Below are 19,146 nucleotides of genomic sequence, written 5' to 3'. Positions count from 1 at the left end.
ATTCCTTGAATCAACTTACTAGTATTTTCCCAGCCTTCTAGAATGACCTTTATACCTTGTCCTGAAGGAGAGGTCACCTTGTCCACCCTTCAGGTGACCTCTTGATAGAACTCCTGGGAACATCATGCCCCCCTCCCCACAATTTTTTTTTGCTTTACTTTGTGTGGGTTATTCAAGAATAGAAGGATCGATGTAGCCAAAATTGTTCTGTCTTCTAAATATTCACTTAGAATTTCAGAAAGCCACCATTTTGAATGTTTTGACCTCCACAGCATGACCTCTGCTGCCCTTCCATTTGTGAAAGTGCAGGCCTGTTTGATTGTGCCCCATTATTCTGGTAATGTGCAATCTGTGCTCGGGATAATGGTAGAGTAAAAGCACTGCGACATGCCGCTTTTTAACCCTGCAAGGGTCAAGGTATTATGCTCGAAGGTAAGGTACATGTAACTATTAATATGTGTATGACAGTGAGAGGTTGAATAAAAGTTCTAAACGCCCGGAACTGTGCGGCTCATGGTGTCTCCTGAGGGACGACTGCGTGTGCGAGATGTCAGTTAGCTTGAGGAATGAATCCCCTTTACTATATTCTATTAATATGTGTATGTTACTATGTATTTGGAAGCCCAACATTGTATAACTACACTGACACTGAGTGACCATTCAAGTCTAAACTGAACATCTGCTTGGAGAAAGTAAAGCAAGGATATTCTACATCATGTAGTACAACATGGCACATAAATATTATATTATAACGTCTGCTCAGTAGTATCACCAACTAACTTTGGTTTTAGCTATTCTAGATTTCCTGATTCAGGGATTGGTTGTGTTTCGTCTGTTTGCTTGTGTTGTATTGCCTGACTGCATCTTTGCCGAAGAGAAAAAATGTTCAGTATGTATATTTGTTCGAGCATTTGTTAAGGATAGAAACTAGTCCCTGTACAAAGTGGCCAATGATACATAGCTTTTCGCATACCGAGATCGTGCTGCGACATTTGCTGAAGACTTTGTGAAATGTTTGAGATGATTTGGAACAAAACTGGCCCATTCACGGATGGGCAACGATATAGGACGATCGTCACAATGCATATATGACCATACCCTGGAAACATACTTTCCACCAATCCAGTACCAGATTTTACTTTTATTTTTACGCTGTACAAGCATATCATCCATGGATGAAAAGAAGTTTATTTAGCCTTGGTTAAGGAAAGTCTGTTTGGTTGGGCCTGAGTAGTCTCCACCAGACTCCTTTGCAGGCTGAATAAATACATGTAGTAGAAATCGGCCTAAAACTTTGTAACTGGCCAGAGGAGTTTGATGGCCACAGAGGGTCCATGCAGGCAAATGGACCCTCTCTGGCTTGCGAACTCCTCTGGCCAATTAAATCCCATTTTTAGGCTGATTTCTACTATTTATTTATTTAGCCTGCAAAGGAGTCTGGTGGAGGCTAGGGCCTGAGCTAGCCTCCATAGCATTCCAAAAACTGGGGGTTTTGGGGGTCTTCAGGGTCTTTGGGAGCTTTTATGTGCTATTTTCTGATTGCATATAGACAACATAGCCGGCCTGGTTGAATTACCACCGTTTTTAGAACTGAGCTAATCAGAAAACAGCCGAAGATCATCAAACCCCAAGTTCTATAAGCCTGCTACGGAGGCTAGGCTTGAGCTCCTCTGGACTTCCAGACCACACACTGAGGAGTGATTCACAACTGTTTATTCTCCCGTCAAACTTGATTGACGAAGACTTCAAATGGAAAAACTGTCCTTTCAATTTCGTATGGGAAGTTCCTCCATTCCCGCAGGAACCCTAACCGAAGAACGGTCCCTCTGTTTCCATGGTGATGACGATCGATAAGTGGACGGTAAATGTTGATTGGTGGGCAGAATTGATTTACAGTCAATCGTTTTTCCGATATTTCTCTAAAATCCATCCATAGGTCAGGATCATAAAATCAGCTACCAGTATTCTTGAAAGTTCATCTGTGTTGGTAGAAGTCATCATAAAATGAAGCAAGTTTAAACTGTAATTTCAAACACAAGAAATTGGACACAGTCATATGTCTCTTATATAGCTGTGTTAGAAATGAAAGTTTTCAACTTGCTTCACAATCATGTGTTCTTTATTAGTAAAAAGCATAATACAACTGTATTTACCTGTCAATATCAATGTAAATTGTTGCCTTTTTAATCCTTCCCCACGACTGATTTTTAAATGACTCAGCAGCCACCATTTCCATGTTAATGTGCCCTAATGGTGCCATTAGGAGGGAAATTAACGCCAAACTTCTGATCAATTTTCGGAAAAAGAATTTCTTTGATGCCCCCTTTATGGAGTAATAAAATAAACACGGGGCTATAGTGCTGCCAAACATGATTAGAAAGAGCCATCTGTCTCCCCCTTTTTCTTGCTGAAAAGCAAGTTTTTATTTTGTATCTTTCCCAGGAGGACATTTGGTTGAGAACTTGGTCAATTCTCATTATAATGTGATATGTAAAAGAAGAAAGTCTCATAAAATGGCCTGTAGTACCCCTTCAACATGTTGTTATGAGGAAAATTGAACAATTTTGGTTGAGAACTTGGTCCATTCTCATTAAAATGCGATATGTTCTCAATATTTATGTTATTTTAAATGCAGCACTGTACTGCTTCAAAAAAAAGAAAGCCTCCTAAAATGACTTGTAGTAACCTAGGTTTTAACTGCAACATGTTATGAGGAAAATTGAACTTGAATTTCGGGCAATCGTTAAAAATCTGTTTAAAAATAAATTGATTTCATGCCCCCAGATTTGAATAAAAACGACATGTGTTATGTCACTGGCAAGTTCAGAGCCGAATACAACAAATCACACACAGATGTTGACTTCTCGTCGTTCCCGCTTGCTTGAATGCTTTCAGAGAAGGCACAAACAGAACCGACCAGTATTTCCAGTATTTCCGTTGCCTTCACTAAAAATTGTAGCCTCCGTAGCAGGCTTATAGAAATGGGGGTTTGGTGGTCTTCGGCTGTTTTCTGATTAGCCCAGTTCTAAAAACGGGGGTAATTCAACCAGGCCGGCTATGTTGTCTATATGCAATCAGAAAATAGCACATAAAAGCTCCCGAAGACCCCCAAAACCCCCAGGGACATGCTATGGAAGATATATTTCTGTTGCCTCTACTAAAAGTCCCAGTATACAGTAATTGCGGGGTGCTTCTCCGTTGCTGACCCTTTAGGGGATGCCTGACCTCTTCCCTTTCTGTGGTCTAACTGACTACCGTTTACCAGCGTTGTCAGGCCCGGCGGAAACAATACCGCCCCTGTTTGGTGGCCGGGCGGTTTTCACAACTTTAAAGGTTCCTGGTTGTAATGAGGGGCGTTTATGCGGGCAGCCACCTTTTAAAAGGTCTTCCCAGTTGGTTGGTTATGAATGACATCATCTATGTCAGTCTGTGTAAAGTGTGAGTGAGTTTTTCTTGGCTAAAACACACACCTCTTCTCTCATGTCCAACAGCTTTGAGCAAGGTAATACTTACTCAGGTGGGGGCTTGAACGTTTACTGTATTGTATATTGTATTGGATGGGTCGGCTATTCTCTCTTTGCAGCCATGGGCTGAATTGTGAGGAGCTTACAGTTACAATATATTGGGGCTTAATTAATTGCAAAGGTCTGGAGCGGCTGCTACTAGTATTTGGCGCTAACTCAGTCAAGTGACATATAAGACAATAAGGTTTGAACCACTCACACTGGAAAGGTCCCCTATTCTTTTCGATAAGTGTGGTGGGATCTTTAACGTGCTTGAGATGTGGCTCTCCCCAAACACTATCAGAAGGACGTCCCTAACCAAAGCTAGGTACTCATTTCCACCTGAGCGAGGTGAGGAAAGCCATGTAGCTCAGGTTCTTTGATTTTTCTCGAAGACAGGAAGCATCTCACACCTGGCGAGGAGTGATTGACAGGTGTTACAGACGAGCGTGTCGGTACGTGACAGGACTGCTCAGTTCCGGCCGTACTTAGCCTGGCGCTGGGGGTAGTGTTAACGGAAGGCACCGGTGCGTGGAGAATGTGTGTAGACATGCTAATGTTAGCTGGCGTGGATCCTGTTGTGTTCAACTTCAGTTGTTCTCAATCTCAGGGAGCGTCCGTACACGGATTGTTGCAGCTCTAGACTACAGCAAAGTAGTACTGGTCCGAACTGTACACCGTAGTAGTATATGTCTTCAGTTTTGCCGTTTGGAAAGTTCTTTTCAAGAAGTGGCCCTTCCTGCACACATTGTCACTGCTCCACAGCAAAGTATTACTGGTCGGAATTCTACATCGTAGTACATTACATGTCTTTAGTTTTGCTGTTGGAAAGTTGAGTTTTGTCTGGAAGGATGTGCCGGTCCAGGTATGAGCAGTTCAGGTATGGACTTCTGTTCGTAAGATTTAAAACTGTACATTCAAGGATATTTACGCTTTTAACTTCGGTGTCCTTGAATTTTGAAAAGTAGTTTACGATGCTAGGAAGTGTTTTGTTTGATTTTGAAACTTTTTAGCGTGCTGAAAATACTGGTAATAGAAGTATGTGTTTACATTGTTTTCTCATTCAATAGTGCTTTTAAACACTTGAATACCTTTATTGACCTTTACATAATTTATTTGTTTAAGAGAATATTCAACACTTGAAACAGTTTACACTCCTCCCAACTGTCATTGCGTAGACTTAGAGATGTCAAACTTTTGACCCAAATTAAGAATCCAATTTCTCTCCCAATACTCCCATTCATGAGACAGTTTTCAGCAATAGACCAGTAATATGCCACAAATCAACCTGTCTCTCCAGGATTGATGATGGCACAACAGATTTTGTCCCCCGGGGACACCCAGAATTATGTGCCTAGCCTCGCAATAAACTCATAATCAATAAGCGTTACCACCTACATGTTGATTTATTCAATTCTGTTGGGTAACCTGTGGATTTTCATGTCATCTCCAATCAATTTTTCTTATTCTATTTTTTAAGATTGTCAGAATATTGTGTTTGCTGGTAACCTGAAAATTTTTTTATTGAGTTTTGATTTTTATGGATGTTTTTCCCAATGGACTGTTATATACCTGTACTACTGTACAAATGTAGGTCACTGTTGACAATAACATTTGTATGTTAATTACTGAAATTGCTGAATGGATGATTTTGATAGTGATTTTCATTGCTATGTTTTCCATAGAGACTCGTTGCACTATGTGACGTACCTGTATGTTTATTACTGATGTTGGTGAATAGATGATAATGATTTTCAGGCATTCCCCTAGGGACTTGGACTATGTGAAGTACCTGTACAACTGTAGGTCTGTAGTTCCTGAATGAATGATAACTGTAGGTTTATTGCTGAAGTTGCTGATTGGATGATAATGATTTTGCTTTTGGCATGCATTTCCTCAGGGACTCCCCTTACTATGTAGGTCACTGTAGGTTTATTACTAGTACTACTGGTAAAGTTTTGATAATTATGTATATAATCTTTTTTTAATGTTTTTCCACGACAATTGGTTAGACAGAGAAAGATTGTGACATATCTAGGTTTATTACAGGAGCTGAATGGATGATAATGATTTTGCCATGGGACTCCCTTTGTTGGTTTATTACTGAAGTTTCTGATTTTTCATTGCTATGTTTTCTGTAGGGACTCCCTGGACTATGTGACGTACCTGTATAACTACTGTTCTGACATGGTGTCCAAACTGACGGCCTCGCCGGAGCAGAGGAGAGTCCAGATGGAGCAGGGCAGGAAGCTCAAGGCTTTCGAGGACAGGTGTATACAGGTGAGGCTTGTGGCTAAGGAGTCTTAGGAATAGCCTGTGAACCCCTTCTCAAGACTATATTGGGGCATTTGAAGACAGATGTTAGCAAGGCTTTTAAAGGCAGGTGTATACAAGTGAGGCTTATTTTCCGAAAATATTTTCATCAGGTGGGGTCGTGTGGCATAACGGCTCGGAACCAAGAGGTCCGGGGTTGGAATCCTGCCATGTCACCAACCTTGTGCCCTTGGAAAAAGCACTTTACACGACTTTCCTCACTTTGCTCAGGTGAAAATGGGTATATCAGAATGATTATTATCATCCGCTGCTACAATGTATCTGTAGCCAATGTAGGTGGCACTTTTGCGGCAAGAACACAATCCCAAACAAAATATCCAAATACCTTGTTTCTTCTTTGAACCTATGACTCATGTTTGTTTAGCATACGTGCAGAAATGTGTATTGTCGTTCCCATGAACGTATGTTTGCATGGTGAACCTATAATGTTCCATGCTACATGTCCGTAACACAAAAACTTACATGAGAAATGTACAAGAGTTTATGCTACATGTCCAAAACACAATAGTTTAAAAGTCAAGCGATTTTATCAACCATAGCTTTCTACAATGCGTCAAGCAAATTTAGCCTGGTATCCATGGCACATGTATGTAACACAAAAACATATATCATAAATCTACAACAGTTTATGCTACAAGTCCACAACACAATAGTTTAAAGTCAGGCGATCTTGTCAACCTTAGCTCTTTACGTACGTCAGTCAAACTTACCCTGACTGAATATGCAGCAGACGCAAAAAAAAACATACATCATAAATCTACAAGGGTTTATGTTACTAGGTAGGCAATTCTTACACCCAGACAAAAATTCGAACTAGATGGAACTGATACACCAGATTTAACTTGAAAAGAAACAACAGGAAGGAAGAACTTCAAAGGAAGACAAGAAAAACAGGTGTCACAGTTCACCGAGTCTGAGAGTCTTCCTTTTGACCTTGAGATCCTTCCCTTTCACCTTGACACCTTGAAGGATGTGGTTCCTTAATCCCTTAAGGAATTGTTTCCGAAATTCAGAGTAAACAAGTGCCTATCATCCTGTGTTCTGCTGCCCTTCCTAGAAACAGGCGTGTCTGCTGCATATTCAGTCAGGGTAAGGTTGATTCACGTATGTAGAGAGCTAAGGTTGACAAGATCCCCTGACTTTCAACTTTTGTATGGTGGACATGTGTATGCAGGTTACCGGTAGCGCAGGTAAAATTGGGGCTGTGCAGGTATTTCTGATGTCTACTTGCACCTAACCTGCACTGGTTCATGTACTGGGTATATGCAGGTTAGTGCAGCTGGTAAAATTGGGACTGTGCAGGTATTTCCATTGTCTACTGCACCTAACCTGTACTGGTCCATGTACTGGCCATTGGTATATGGAGGTAAAATTGGGGCCGTGCATGCATTTGTGATGTCTACCTGCACCCAGCATTTGAATCATCATATTGTCCCTTCAAAACCACCTTATTCCGTAGGAGCCACCCAGTTGCTTGAATATTCCATAAATGAAATCCGGTATGAATCATAAGGAATGTTTCCAGGAAAGCATCGGGAAGCTTTTCCATCTCATTCTTATTCCCCGTGTGTCTGCTGATGATGGTCCCGGAAGCTTTGACCACGTTCAATCAAGCTCTTACCTCCCAAGGCCTAGGAAAACAAATGTTGTGTTTCTTGTTCCCCGACCGACCCTAAAAAAACCTGCCGACCCTGGACTTTTTTTGGGGGTGGACCCTTGCAAGGGACATAAATTATTTAATTTTTTGAGCTAATCAACCTTTTCTAGGGCCATGATCTGACACCTAAGTGATGAAACGTTGTACAATTGGTTTTCTAACATTGACATTGAAAATAAATGTGTCCTCATGCAAGTTTTACTTTGTTAAACTGTATTGTATAAATTGGATCCCTATATAAAAATCACTGAAGTCTTTAAAAAAAAAACCTACCTACTGACCGTAATTTTTTCAGGACTGAAACAGGAAACACAACATTTATTTTCGTAAGCCCAAGCAGACCTGGGGCTCAATTGCTATAATGAGATTTAGAAATGTGTCGTGCAGATTCAAACAATCTCATTATCCCCCTACATGTCCCATCTCGCTACCGGAATTAGAAAATGAAACAGGTTGTCATCCCGTGTTTGGGATGCGGCTTTTCACCTGTGAGTGGCAGGGCTGGTTCATGTAAAACAACGGGAAGGGAGGAAGGAGTCAGAATACTCTTCAATCAGAGGTTTGGGCTATGGCTTATTTTTGTGTGTTTTTTTTTACTATTTTAGACATTTTTCTTGGGTTTTCTTTTTGTACTGGTATCATTTTTTAACCCCATTGCAATTGGCAAACGAATACTGCCATCCGATCCACTACTCTCCCTCAGTCAGTTTTCTTGTGTATTTCGTTTGTTGTCTAACCTTCACCAAAGCCAACCCCCCCTCGTCACGATTTTTTTAATGAGGATGCAAGGATTCTAATACTTTGTAGTTTCGCTGTGATTTTTTTCAATCCTTGCCAGGGTACTATTCTTTGGCTGTCAGTTCAATACAGTAGTATCTATAGCCCAATAGTTGATTATGGGCAATCAAATTGGCTGTAAAACACCCAGGATGGCACCCAGTGTGCTGTCATACCATACCACCCTCCTAATGTAACATGTACTCAAGCAACTGGATAAATTTTGAAAGCTGTCAGACGTTTCAAGTGTCATCCGGATCCACTACTGCTCATCAGTCAGTTTTCTTGTGTATCTCGTTACCTGGTGGTCTAACCTTCGCCAAAGATTTAAGATGTGTTTATTACACATTCGCAGTGACCCTCCTGGTCACCGAATTGCAGACAATTTACAATTCATTTAAAACTTAATTCTATGTTAAAATTTCACATTACAACATTACAAAATGATACTAGTGTATCTTATTACAAGATAGCCCCCCCCCCTCATGTTATCCTGCACCAGCCCTGATCACACATCAGTATGTGATGCATGGATCCTCGCGTGTAGCCCGGCGGGTGCAGGGGTGAATAACTAAAACGCCATCAGACGTTCGGATACCCATTTGGAAGGCGGGCGGGGAGGGAGGGATTGCATCACGCATGCCTGGTCGCTTCGCCGCTGACTCAGAATGGACGTGACTTATCAGGGAAACCAGCGACTACGTTGCTCAATTTCTCGTTCCGTTAGACTGTCATGTTGTCTTCTTCTTCTACACACGTGATGCGATCGTTTTGGAGCAAAACCAGGGATGTCGCGTTTTTTTACTGGCAGAATTTCAAGGTGAGATTGAACCGTCTTAACCCTGGATTTCGACAGGACGTGGAGGAAGGATGGTTCCTGTATGGTCTAATCTGTTCCCATTTCCATCTTGTTTATCTGCGTTTTAATCTAGGTTTTAGGTTTAATACTAGTACTCTGACAATGATGAATGCTTCAATTGTGCTGAGATGGGTTTATCCATCCGTTATGTGGGACGATATTGATATCACCGGTCATATTTATTATGGGAAGTCATTTTCCAAATTTCAAGGCTGCCACGTACAGGAGGCTGTGCATTTCCACTCGTCAACAGCTGTGAATCTTCATGTTTGTTGTCTGTTTTGATGTGTTTGACTCGACATGTAGATATCACAGATTGATATGATTCCAGATTTCTAGAGCATGTATAGTCTGTAAACTAGATGTCCTGTGTATAATCCATATGGCTACACCAATTTCTGCATTGTTTTATAGCAAGATGACTCCATGAAAAAAGAAGAAAAATGGCCCTATTCACGCTTTGAGTACAGTTCAGTACATGCATTTTTCCTGGACTCTGAATTGTTAATATTCTAGATAAGCGTTTATAATTTTGTCAAATTCAAGAATCAGCAAAGTGTTGTATTGCCTGTCTGTAAGCTTGTACATGTATAACACCATGATTGCTGAACACTAGACATGGCAGTTTTATAGTAAGATGACTCCATGAATTCAGAAGGAGGAAAAATGACCATATTCAGTCCCTGAAACAGTAGATGCATTTTTCTTGTTTATATTCCAGATAAGTGTTATTTTGTCCAATTCGAAAATCAGCATTAGTGTTGTATGGCTTGTCTGCAAGCACCATGAATGCTGAACATCAGATATGGCGGCTGCCAATTTCATCACAGTGTTTTATAGCTAGATGACTCTATGAAGAAGAAAAAATGATCCTATTCACTCCCTGAAACAGTACATGCTTATCCAGTGTTATAATGTTAAATTTGAGAATCAGCAAAGTGTAGTTTGTACATGGCCTGTCTGTGAGCTCGTATAGCACCATGAATGCTGAACACCAGATATGGCGGCTGGCCAGTCTCCAAAATGGCCAGACTCCTTCTCCAGGCAACTTCAGTCAGTCCTCTATCGATCTGCTGTGGTACGTGGAAGGAAAAGCCACTTAGTCCACAGAATACATCCCTGTGAAAATACGCTGCTAACAAATGAACTTAGCGGCAGGATTAACAGGAACTGTAATTGACCAGGCTGCGGGCTGAATGAAGCCAAGAGTTGGGTAATGAAGACTTTGATTGGAGGATGCAGCACTGGTCTCTTTGGATTTGGACAGTCATTTTCTTCCGTGTAGCTCAATGGGCTGAGCTTCCATATTGGAGGACCAAATTATATTTTATTTTATTCTAGTGTCGGATTTTTTTTTAAGTAGAAGGCATCTGTGTGCATCTTCACTGTGTACGTAATCTTAAAGGTACAATGATACATATAGGGAACATATTCTTTCAATATAAAATGAAAAGTTAACATATGCAGAGAAAATATTACTAGAGATACTTGACTCACTTATAGTGCTGCCATCTCTCAAGATGGAAGGATGCCTACTACAGATATTAAAAATTTTGGTCCGTTGTTTATTTACTTTCTGTAGTTAGCTTCTGTGCATTGATTCTAGCCACATCAGCAGTATTTCAATAGCTTTATTAGGCTGTAGATATTATTAGCTGGTACTGCTTAGAGTCAACCAAGCGTTGAAGTCTCCAATATGAGGTTATAGGGTCAATTGACCAGCCTCTACATTTTCATATATTTGACAGCAATCCAAGTCATTGCTCCAACACCAGTTTGGTTTTCTGTTATAAAAAAAAAGGAATTTTCTGTTATCTGTATAGACTGTTCATGTCATCTTTCCTCCTGTATAGGATTACTGGAAGTAGAGTCCCTTTCTGATATGATGATAGTGTTAACTTTCACAGCGATTTCATTTTATTGCGATTTTTGCAGTGACCTCTTCACCACAAATTCGTTACACCATAAATATGCTACTGTTTTACTACAGTGAGGCTTCATTGACCCAGTGTTGACGTCACACTTCAAAGAAGCCTTGTGACAAGCCTCACTGGGTCAGTCTACTGAGGAAGACCAGAGTTTTAACTTTAAACATGCAACTATCAACACAGATGAACTTTCATGATAGTAGTTAGAAACACCTGTTCCTCACCTGCCTGTCTCCCTCCTCAGGTGTTGTCCTGGGTGCAGAACGAGGGTGAGGTGAGGTTAGAACGTCTCTCGGAGCCGGGCGACTCCCTAGACGCCATCAAGAACACCACCAAGGAGTTCGAGAGATTCTACTATCAAGCAATGGTGAGTGGGAGATGCTTCTTATTCATTCTCAGGGGAGATAACCAATACAGTGTTCAAATAGGAAAATACATTAAAGAATGTTTCGATCTTAGAGAACACATGTCAGAGAATAGTTAGCCATTATTGTTACATCATATATTTGTACATATACTCTGTAAGTAAGATGACGTTACCCACATATGTACAAAATGTATCTAGCTTTGTTAGATCTTTAGTTAAGTTGTAGAAGACCATACAAAAGTCTCTGTACTTTTTTTTGTGAATAAAGAATCTCTTTATAATCTCCAAGCAGGTCATACGGTGGCAAGGCAGTATCCACTGGCCAGAGGTGTGTCCATTAGTCACCGGATGGCCAATGGATACTGACTGGCCAATTTGATACTGTCTTTTGCGTCCAACAAAAGATCTGCTTGGAGATTACTTCTTTGGCTCTTCAAGCAGATGTTTGGTGGATCGAAATGTTTTATGACTTTTCCGATGCCTACCTTTGCTGACATCCACTACACAAACTGTCAGAAAGGCCCAGCAGTTAGAAAATGTTGCAGTCCAACCAGACATCTGCTTGGAGATTTGTTTCTTTTAACCCTCATTCTACTAATGCAGTGTATTGGTAGGACGTTTATTTTGTTAATGTAGAAAATGTTATAATAAGCAGGTACTCTTATAATTATTATGCAAGATACACAGTCTTGCCAAATAGTAAAAATATCATCATGAAGTGCTGCACTGGGCCTGCAGTACAGTTTGATTCGTTGTCACCCCCTTTTTTTTTTAAGTTAATTTGTATAACCCAATTTTTTGAACGCACAGGTAATACCTATGGGGAGATCTGTAACCCAATTTTTAGAAGCACAGGTAATACCTATGGGGACAGCTATATGCTGCCTTGCCGGGAGGTTTATCCTTATCACCAATGCTTCAATCTCTTGGTTATAAAAGTGTTTAGCCTGGGGTCATTTCGCACCTCGGCGTGAAACTCCCATCACGTTCTTACGAAGGTCTCGGTGACCTTCATAACGTTTACCGTGTACGCGCGTGACCTCTGAGGATGACCTCAATTTCGAAGTTGAGTGTCATCATTTTCCTTGAGTTCGTGGTGTCAAGCTAATCTTGGGCCTAGGAAAAAAAATATTGCGTTTCCTGTTGCAGTCCTGAAAAAACTTAGGGTTGGTATAGGTACGGATTATCTTTTTTTTTCCAACTTATACAATACAGTAAAATAAAGACTGAACTTTAACTTCCAACACTAGATATAGAATTGGGACTTACCCCAAATTTTTACCCCAAACCCCAGTATTATACAATACAGTTTAACAAAGTAAAACCTGCATAAGGACACTTTTATTCTCAATGTCAATGTTAGAAAACCAATTGTACAACGTTTTATCACTCAGGTGTCAGATCATGGAGCTAGAAAAGGTTAATCGCTCGAAAAATTATGTTCCTTGCAGGGATCCACCCCCCAAAAAAAGTCTAGGGTTGGAAGGTTTTTCTAGGGTCGGTCGGGAAACAGGAAACACAAAATTTTTTTTCCTAGGCCTTGGTGCTCATCTTCAGTAAATGTATAATTTATTCGGCATTACTGAGACATATTGCTGTAGCTTTCTTCCCGAAATTGGGTCGTAAATTTTCTTTGTTGTTCGCCGTGTTTTTGACATTAACGTGACGGCCTTTAAGCTTTATGGAGGCACGGAAATACGTCAGGCTTGAAATTGAAAGGAGAAAAGAAGTGCACATAAATTTGAGAAGTAGGAATCTAGGTCACCGTATTATTTCTGATCGTAAAGTAGAATTATATATAATTTATGGTTTTGACTTGTTTTTGTATGTAGTTACTAACCACACATGGATAAAAAACCAAGCATTAGCTTTCCTAGTCACCTATGTCTTCAAGCATCTTAGTTCAATGCTTATAGAATTGGTCTTGTGTTACTAGTATACTGTAAGCAAGGAGGTCTCTTCCTGCATTGAACAAACCCGTTCAAAAAACTTTACCTACCATGCCCCCCGTACAAAACTCACATGGATCAGCCCCCTCAAACAGGAAGTTTGCAGGACTGGTACAAAGGTTTGCTTTAATCTGTCCACAGAATGACTTTTACTCCATCAACACTACCAACTCCTGGCCCCTGTTTGCACTGCTTTGTCATCAAGTGTTGGAACAAACCTTCGTATCAACAGCTCTACATGTATGTCTTGACTGAGCAAAGTACGGTGTATGCACGCGACAAACATGACATTTGGCGTCAAATACAACTAAATAATGATCTTTCAATTTGCTCTAATCCTTCCAGTAAGTTCAAATTTGTGAACAAGGTTGTTCATTTAAAACACAGGTTTCATATAGAATGCAGATAAATACTTTATTAGTAAAATTTTATGATATGAATATATTATGATATCACTAAAAAAACATTCATAAATTTGTGTAATTATATACAGCCTGAACAAGAATTATGCTAATATTCTAAGCTAGTAAGCTGTTCCATTTTTAACACCAGATCAACAAACTTCTCTATTTGTCTCCTCACTACATACTTAGCTGTCTTCCCTCCATAAACAAAGACTTGAAGCATGCTCTAAGGACCACTCCAAGGCTTCTTCAAGATGCTAAGTGCACACCTGACCACTCTGGGGGGTCTTTCTTACCCTTAATCCCTGCCAAACACCTGAATCAGCCCACTCAAGTCTGACGTACCGGTGATAGGTGGGAAACCTGATTTCATGGATGACATCCTGGGAAGAAGGGAATCAAAATTAAACCTAGAAACAAAGTCTCCATTTTCAATCAATCAATACACAAAATAGCAGGACCTAATAATCAATACTCACTTCCTAAAACCACTACCTGGAGAAGATAATATTTCATATCTCGTCTGTAGAACTGCCCAAATAACATCATCCAATCTGTTCTCAAGTCCGATGTAATCTTCCACAACAAATTCCTCTGCAATATCTGGGTCTGTGCTCTTAGTCATATTTTTAAACTGTTGTCATTATGTGTATTTCTATTTGTATGTTTTTTTTATATGGGCCACGGATGCCTAAAATAAAGAATACAGAAGAAAGAATGATAAGACAGGTGTGCCCAGGAAAGTAGGCACTTCCTTGAAGGTGGTTTCCTAGCTACCTTCCTTCAGGTGTCTGAGAGCAATTTGAAATTACACGTTTCAGCCCTCCTTTCACTTGCCTACAATGAACAGGAATAAGTCACTAATGATTTCTGGAAGTACACCTGAGGAAGCCCCTGGGACAGGTGGACAGGTGTGTCTGGAGTCAGTCTCCTTCCTTCCAGCTGGTTTACCCAGGTGACGTTAGAGGAGACAGAACAAGGATGTGGTCTGGGAGGTCGGTGAAGATTAGGGAGTGGACTAAAGCTAACAAGGCTGGGCTCCAGGATATAAAATTAAAGAACTGAAGGTTGATATGTATGTACCTGCATGCTGCAAAAACTCATAGGAAATTCAACAATAAATTACACAGATTCTTTCCCGATGTTTCAAGTGACATCCACCACTCTTCTTCATTGTCATAAGTCAGTCAACAACTTCATACAAATTTGTGAAACTCTTTTCTTCCAAAGGAGACTCTAAGACACTCTATATTTAGAACAACAAGTGCTCAATCTCCATTAATCACACAGGTGTTTCCAGGTTGTGCCTAGTGATGGCATCACCTGACAGGTATTTGCCAAGTCAGTTTACCTGCGACAGGTGAAAACAAGCGACGCTATTATTAGCCAAACTGTACAGGAGAGAGTCCAGCGTGCCATGGAGGGCCCTGTACTCCCAGGTGAACTGTACAAACAGTACATTTGTAAGTCGGTAATCGGAAAGTGTCAGAGACAGACTGAACCAGATTGGGTAAACATGACCCACATCTGAAGGCCTGCCATGGGAGTTGAAATGATGGCTGGAGTGAAAAAGGCTGCAAGCTGGATTCCTTTTTGACATCTTCCAGAAAAGCAAGATGTACCAGTCTTCTAAATGACCTATATCTGAAGGCTACTATTACACTGCAAGCACGTCTAACCCTCCGAAGACTGGGAACAACAGACCATAAACTGGATAGTGAGTGTGTGAGTGAGTGAGTGAGTGTGTGAGTGAGTGAGTGAGTGAGTGAGTGAGTGAGTGAGTGAGTGAGTGAGTGAGTGAGTGAGTGAGTGAGTGAGTGAGTGAGTGAGTGAGTGAGTGAGTGAGTGAGTGAGTGAGAGTGACCATGGGAATTGAAATGATGGCTGGAAGGAAAAAAGGCAAATTTTTGGAAAAGATTTTGAAAAAAATGTAAATTTCTCAGCAACTCTTTTTTGGCACATCTTATTACCTGGATGTCAAACCTTCACCAATGTAGAAACCATCATCTGTCAAGTATCCTGTTACTTCTTCAACATGCACAAGAGAAAGGTTTGATTCTGTCCACTGGAGGTATTCATTCATGGGAAAAGCTTTGTGGAGAAAAAACTCTTGTCAGCAGCCTGGCCAAGCGTGAGGTTAATTGGACGAAGATCGTTAACGACTTGTAAAAGAGTCAATAGGACGAAATTAGGTCAATGTGTCCTTGCGGTAAGAGATCTAGTGGTTGGGACAAAAGGCATGTGGGTTGTGTGTGCCTGAATGGGTCGGCACTAGTGAGAAATGCTGGTATTGCAAGCAGGTCAACTGTGTTTGATTCTGTCTCCTAGCTCTTCTTGTTCACTATTCTAGTAACAGGCATGTTCTATTCAAGATAAGTTACTATCAGGCCAGTCTCTCTCTCTCCAAGACTTAACAATTTTGGTTGGAGTTCTTCATCTTTCAAGTGGTACTTTTTTTTTTTAAAAGACACTGACGAAATTCAAAATTGGCTGACTAGAGGAGGGGGTCCTTCCAAATATGTGGAGACAATGCTCTTGACTGACCTGACCTAAAGGCTAGCTAGGGAATATGTAACATGTAAAAGATGAGCGTCCTAAATCATATCATGGTCAGATTCTGTGGCTACATGTAGATTTAACAACTGGAAGGTGTACCATGGAAAAACCATAACACCTACTCTCCAAGCAGAGGTTGTGGGGAATGATCGTTACCTTTTTATATATGGCCGTTTTTTTTGTCCTGACCCCCATAGGTGGCCGCGGAGCTTCTCTGGCTAATGGATACTGCCTGGCCAATTTGATACTGTCTTTTTGCCACCTAGAGGGATCTGCTTGGAGATTACACAACACCTAAATACACACCTAAAGATACTAATAGTTGGTTAGTTTGTGAGAATGATAAAAGAAAGAATCATAAAGAATAGTACAAACAATAGGAAAAAATTGCTGCTTTGGAAAGGGCTTGAGTTATATAACTAACGAGTATTTATTTGAGAAATTAGCAGCTGTAACTTGACGAGTTCTTCCCTTGTTTTTTTTTAAGTGTATTTACCGGGTCTATCTGTACATGTACCTCTGGATTGATATGTTTTAATTTTTTTTGCATTAAGAGATGGTTCTAACTTCTCTCTCCTCTTTAGAGTTAGACCATTAGAATGGTGACAGTGCTTTGTTGGAATTTGGGCTGTTGTCATTTTCAGCATAAGCTGCATGACTACTGTTTATTTTAAGTGATGGATAAGTGTAATGCTCATGAATTATGCCCTGCCCCCCCCCAAAAAAAAATCATCAGCTGAAGAAGAGAACTAGTACACATGATACACAGTTCACTGCCCTACCGTAACATGAACTCAAGGTTGTCCCTTCTCTGGACGCCTTGCCCAAATCTAGACTCTCAATACCCGGATTAACTTCCAACAAAAAAACCCTTCTACGGCGGCTGATTTTCATATGAAAACACGGTGCTTCACATGCGCTATTTTCGTCCCATGTGGTGTGACCCTCTTTCTTCTTAACGGTTTATTTTTAGCTCTCCTCTTCTCTTCTGTCTCCCCCATCCTTCTTTCTTTGTTGTTCGTGGAACCTTTTCTTCCCGATTTCATGCACGGAGCGATGCAGACTCCATCCCAACATGTTCCACAGACCCTCAACCTGACCCTTTTGGCTGCAGGGTCAGCCCCTTTATACAGACCCTCTGTTCACCACCCTATCCCTGCTGGGTATGGGAAGTATGTGCCGGGGGCGGCCCCTAACAGACACTTTTGAGGGGTTTCGTGCTGCGGCTATTTCATGGCGCGTTTCCTTGTATTCAGGTAGTCTGCAGGCATCTTGCCTGCAACAACGTATACACTACCCTTTCCAATGCTGTCTGTGTTTAGTACTATGCATGCTCGGTTAGTCAGTGCAGCGCTCCACACTTTTGGCTCGCGTCGACGACAGAACAGGGAACCTATCAAGGCCATTGTAAGTGATACGTTCCGTTTTGTTTGTTTGACTTTGACTGTCTGACACCGAAATTGTTGGCAGTTGAGAGGCACTTTTGCTTCCATTTTTGAATCTACTGAAGATTGAGCTAAAAAAACTCGTATGCATAGGGATGGAAGACACAGTTTCTGATTTTGTGATATTCGTAATTAGGAAAGTACGAATCGAAACAACAATAATAGAAACAAGAATTTGATACCAACTATCGATGCTTGACTCCAAAAACTCACATGGGATAAAGGGACAAGGGGATAAAAGTGACAGTTTCTGATTCTGCTATATTCGTTGTGAGGGAATTATAGTCATGGAAACAAGAATTTGACATCAAATTATTGACATGGCTGAGGAACAGTTTTGCTTGAATATGTGTAAATTCTCCATTGTCTGAAATTGATTTTGAGTCAGAGAACTCAAAGCGATATTTTGTAAGATTTTGACTATTTTAAACATTGTTGTTTTATACATTTTCTTGCGCTATAAACCTACCTAGGTTTATAATGACATTTGGGGAGTAAAACTCATCGTCATCAGAGTGAAAGTAATTTCTGATTCAGTGATATTTGTAATCAAAGTATTAATGGGATACAAACCTTAATGATAATGGAAACAGTATCTGTAAATCGCACAAAAGATTGACGTAGATGTGTGAATCCATTACGTACGTAAATCTGTGTGACAAGCCGTTATGGTAAATATGTACAAGCAGAGAATAGGAGGGAGACTGAGTGAATGAGATGTCACGATGACTGTTAGCTTCAGGGCGGAAGTACCAGTTTGCTCAGGTGCTGGGCCGATGGTCAAGCGTTGCCCGATTCTAAAGAAGATGTCGTTCGGGTCACCCAGTTCAAATGTCACAGGCCGGGGTTTAGGTCAGCGGCTTGTGGACATGCCTGGACAGGAGTAGACCCTTGTTGTCTTGGTAATGTTGTACAAATGTCAGGGTGTCTTTATTATAAACCCAGTTCCTTAGTCTGTTGGGAAAAGGGCATGAAGACCAGTTGATTCTTAGGTACTTTCCATGTGTAGCTGCCTTTTAAAGTTGGACAAGTTTTTGGTTCTCCTACGATCTGTAACAGCAGTCAGTAAGAGTTGAATTCTTTTTTCGTGTTGCAGTGTTCATTGCTGAAGTATTTACTAATTGGTAATGTTAGTCAGTTTTGTTCTTTGTTATGCTGCTTTATGTAAATTGCCATTGAAATTACTCTATGCCTAATGTCTGCCTGTGAACTTGAAGATAACATGACAGGTGTGATTTTTCCCATGGAAGAAACTACCATGTGCTGCTTTTGGAGGTTTATACTTTCCAAGGCTTAGTTGTACCATCTACCCAGGGCAGTAGTCATAGCCAGGAGTCCAGCCTTGTTAGCTTTACCCCCCCNCCCTC

At 40.7% G+C, this 19,146-nt stretch overlaps 1 protein-coding gene across 1 annotated transcript in view; it reads left to right on the top strand.

Moving 5' to 3' along the window:
- Positions 1-19,146, top strand: part of LOC109479314 (puratrophin-1-like) — an 85,372-nt gene that overhangs the window by 32,136 nt on the left and 34,090 nt on the right. Inside the window, exons 8-9 of the mRNA XM_019781270.1 lie at positions 5,645-5,783; positions 11,303-11,425. Coding sequence (XP_019636829.1) covers positions 5,645-5,783; positions 11,303-11,425 — 262 coding nt within the window. The remainder of the gene's footprint in view (positions 1-5,644; positions 5,784-11,302; positions 11,426-19,146) is intronic.

Source organism: Branchiostoma belcheri, unplaced genomic scaffold, assembly GCF_001625305.1.
Source record: "Branchiostoma belcheri isolate BF01 breed outbred unplaced genomic scaffold, Haploidv18h27 scaffold48, whole genome shotgun sequence".
Lineage (NCBI taxonomy): Eukaryota > Metazoa > Chordata > Leptocardii > Amphioxiformes > Branchiostomatidae > Branchiostoma > Branchiostoma belcheri.
This window is presented reverse-complemented; position numbering and strand designations above follow the sequence as displayed.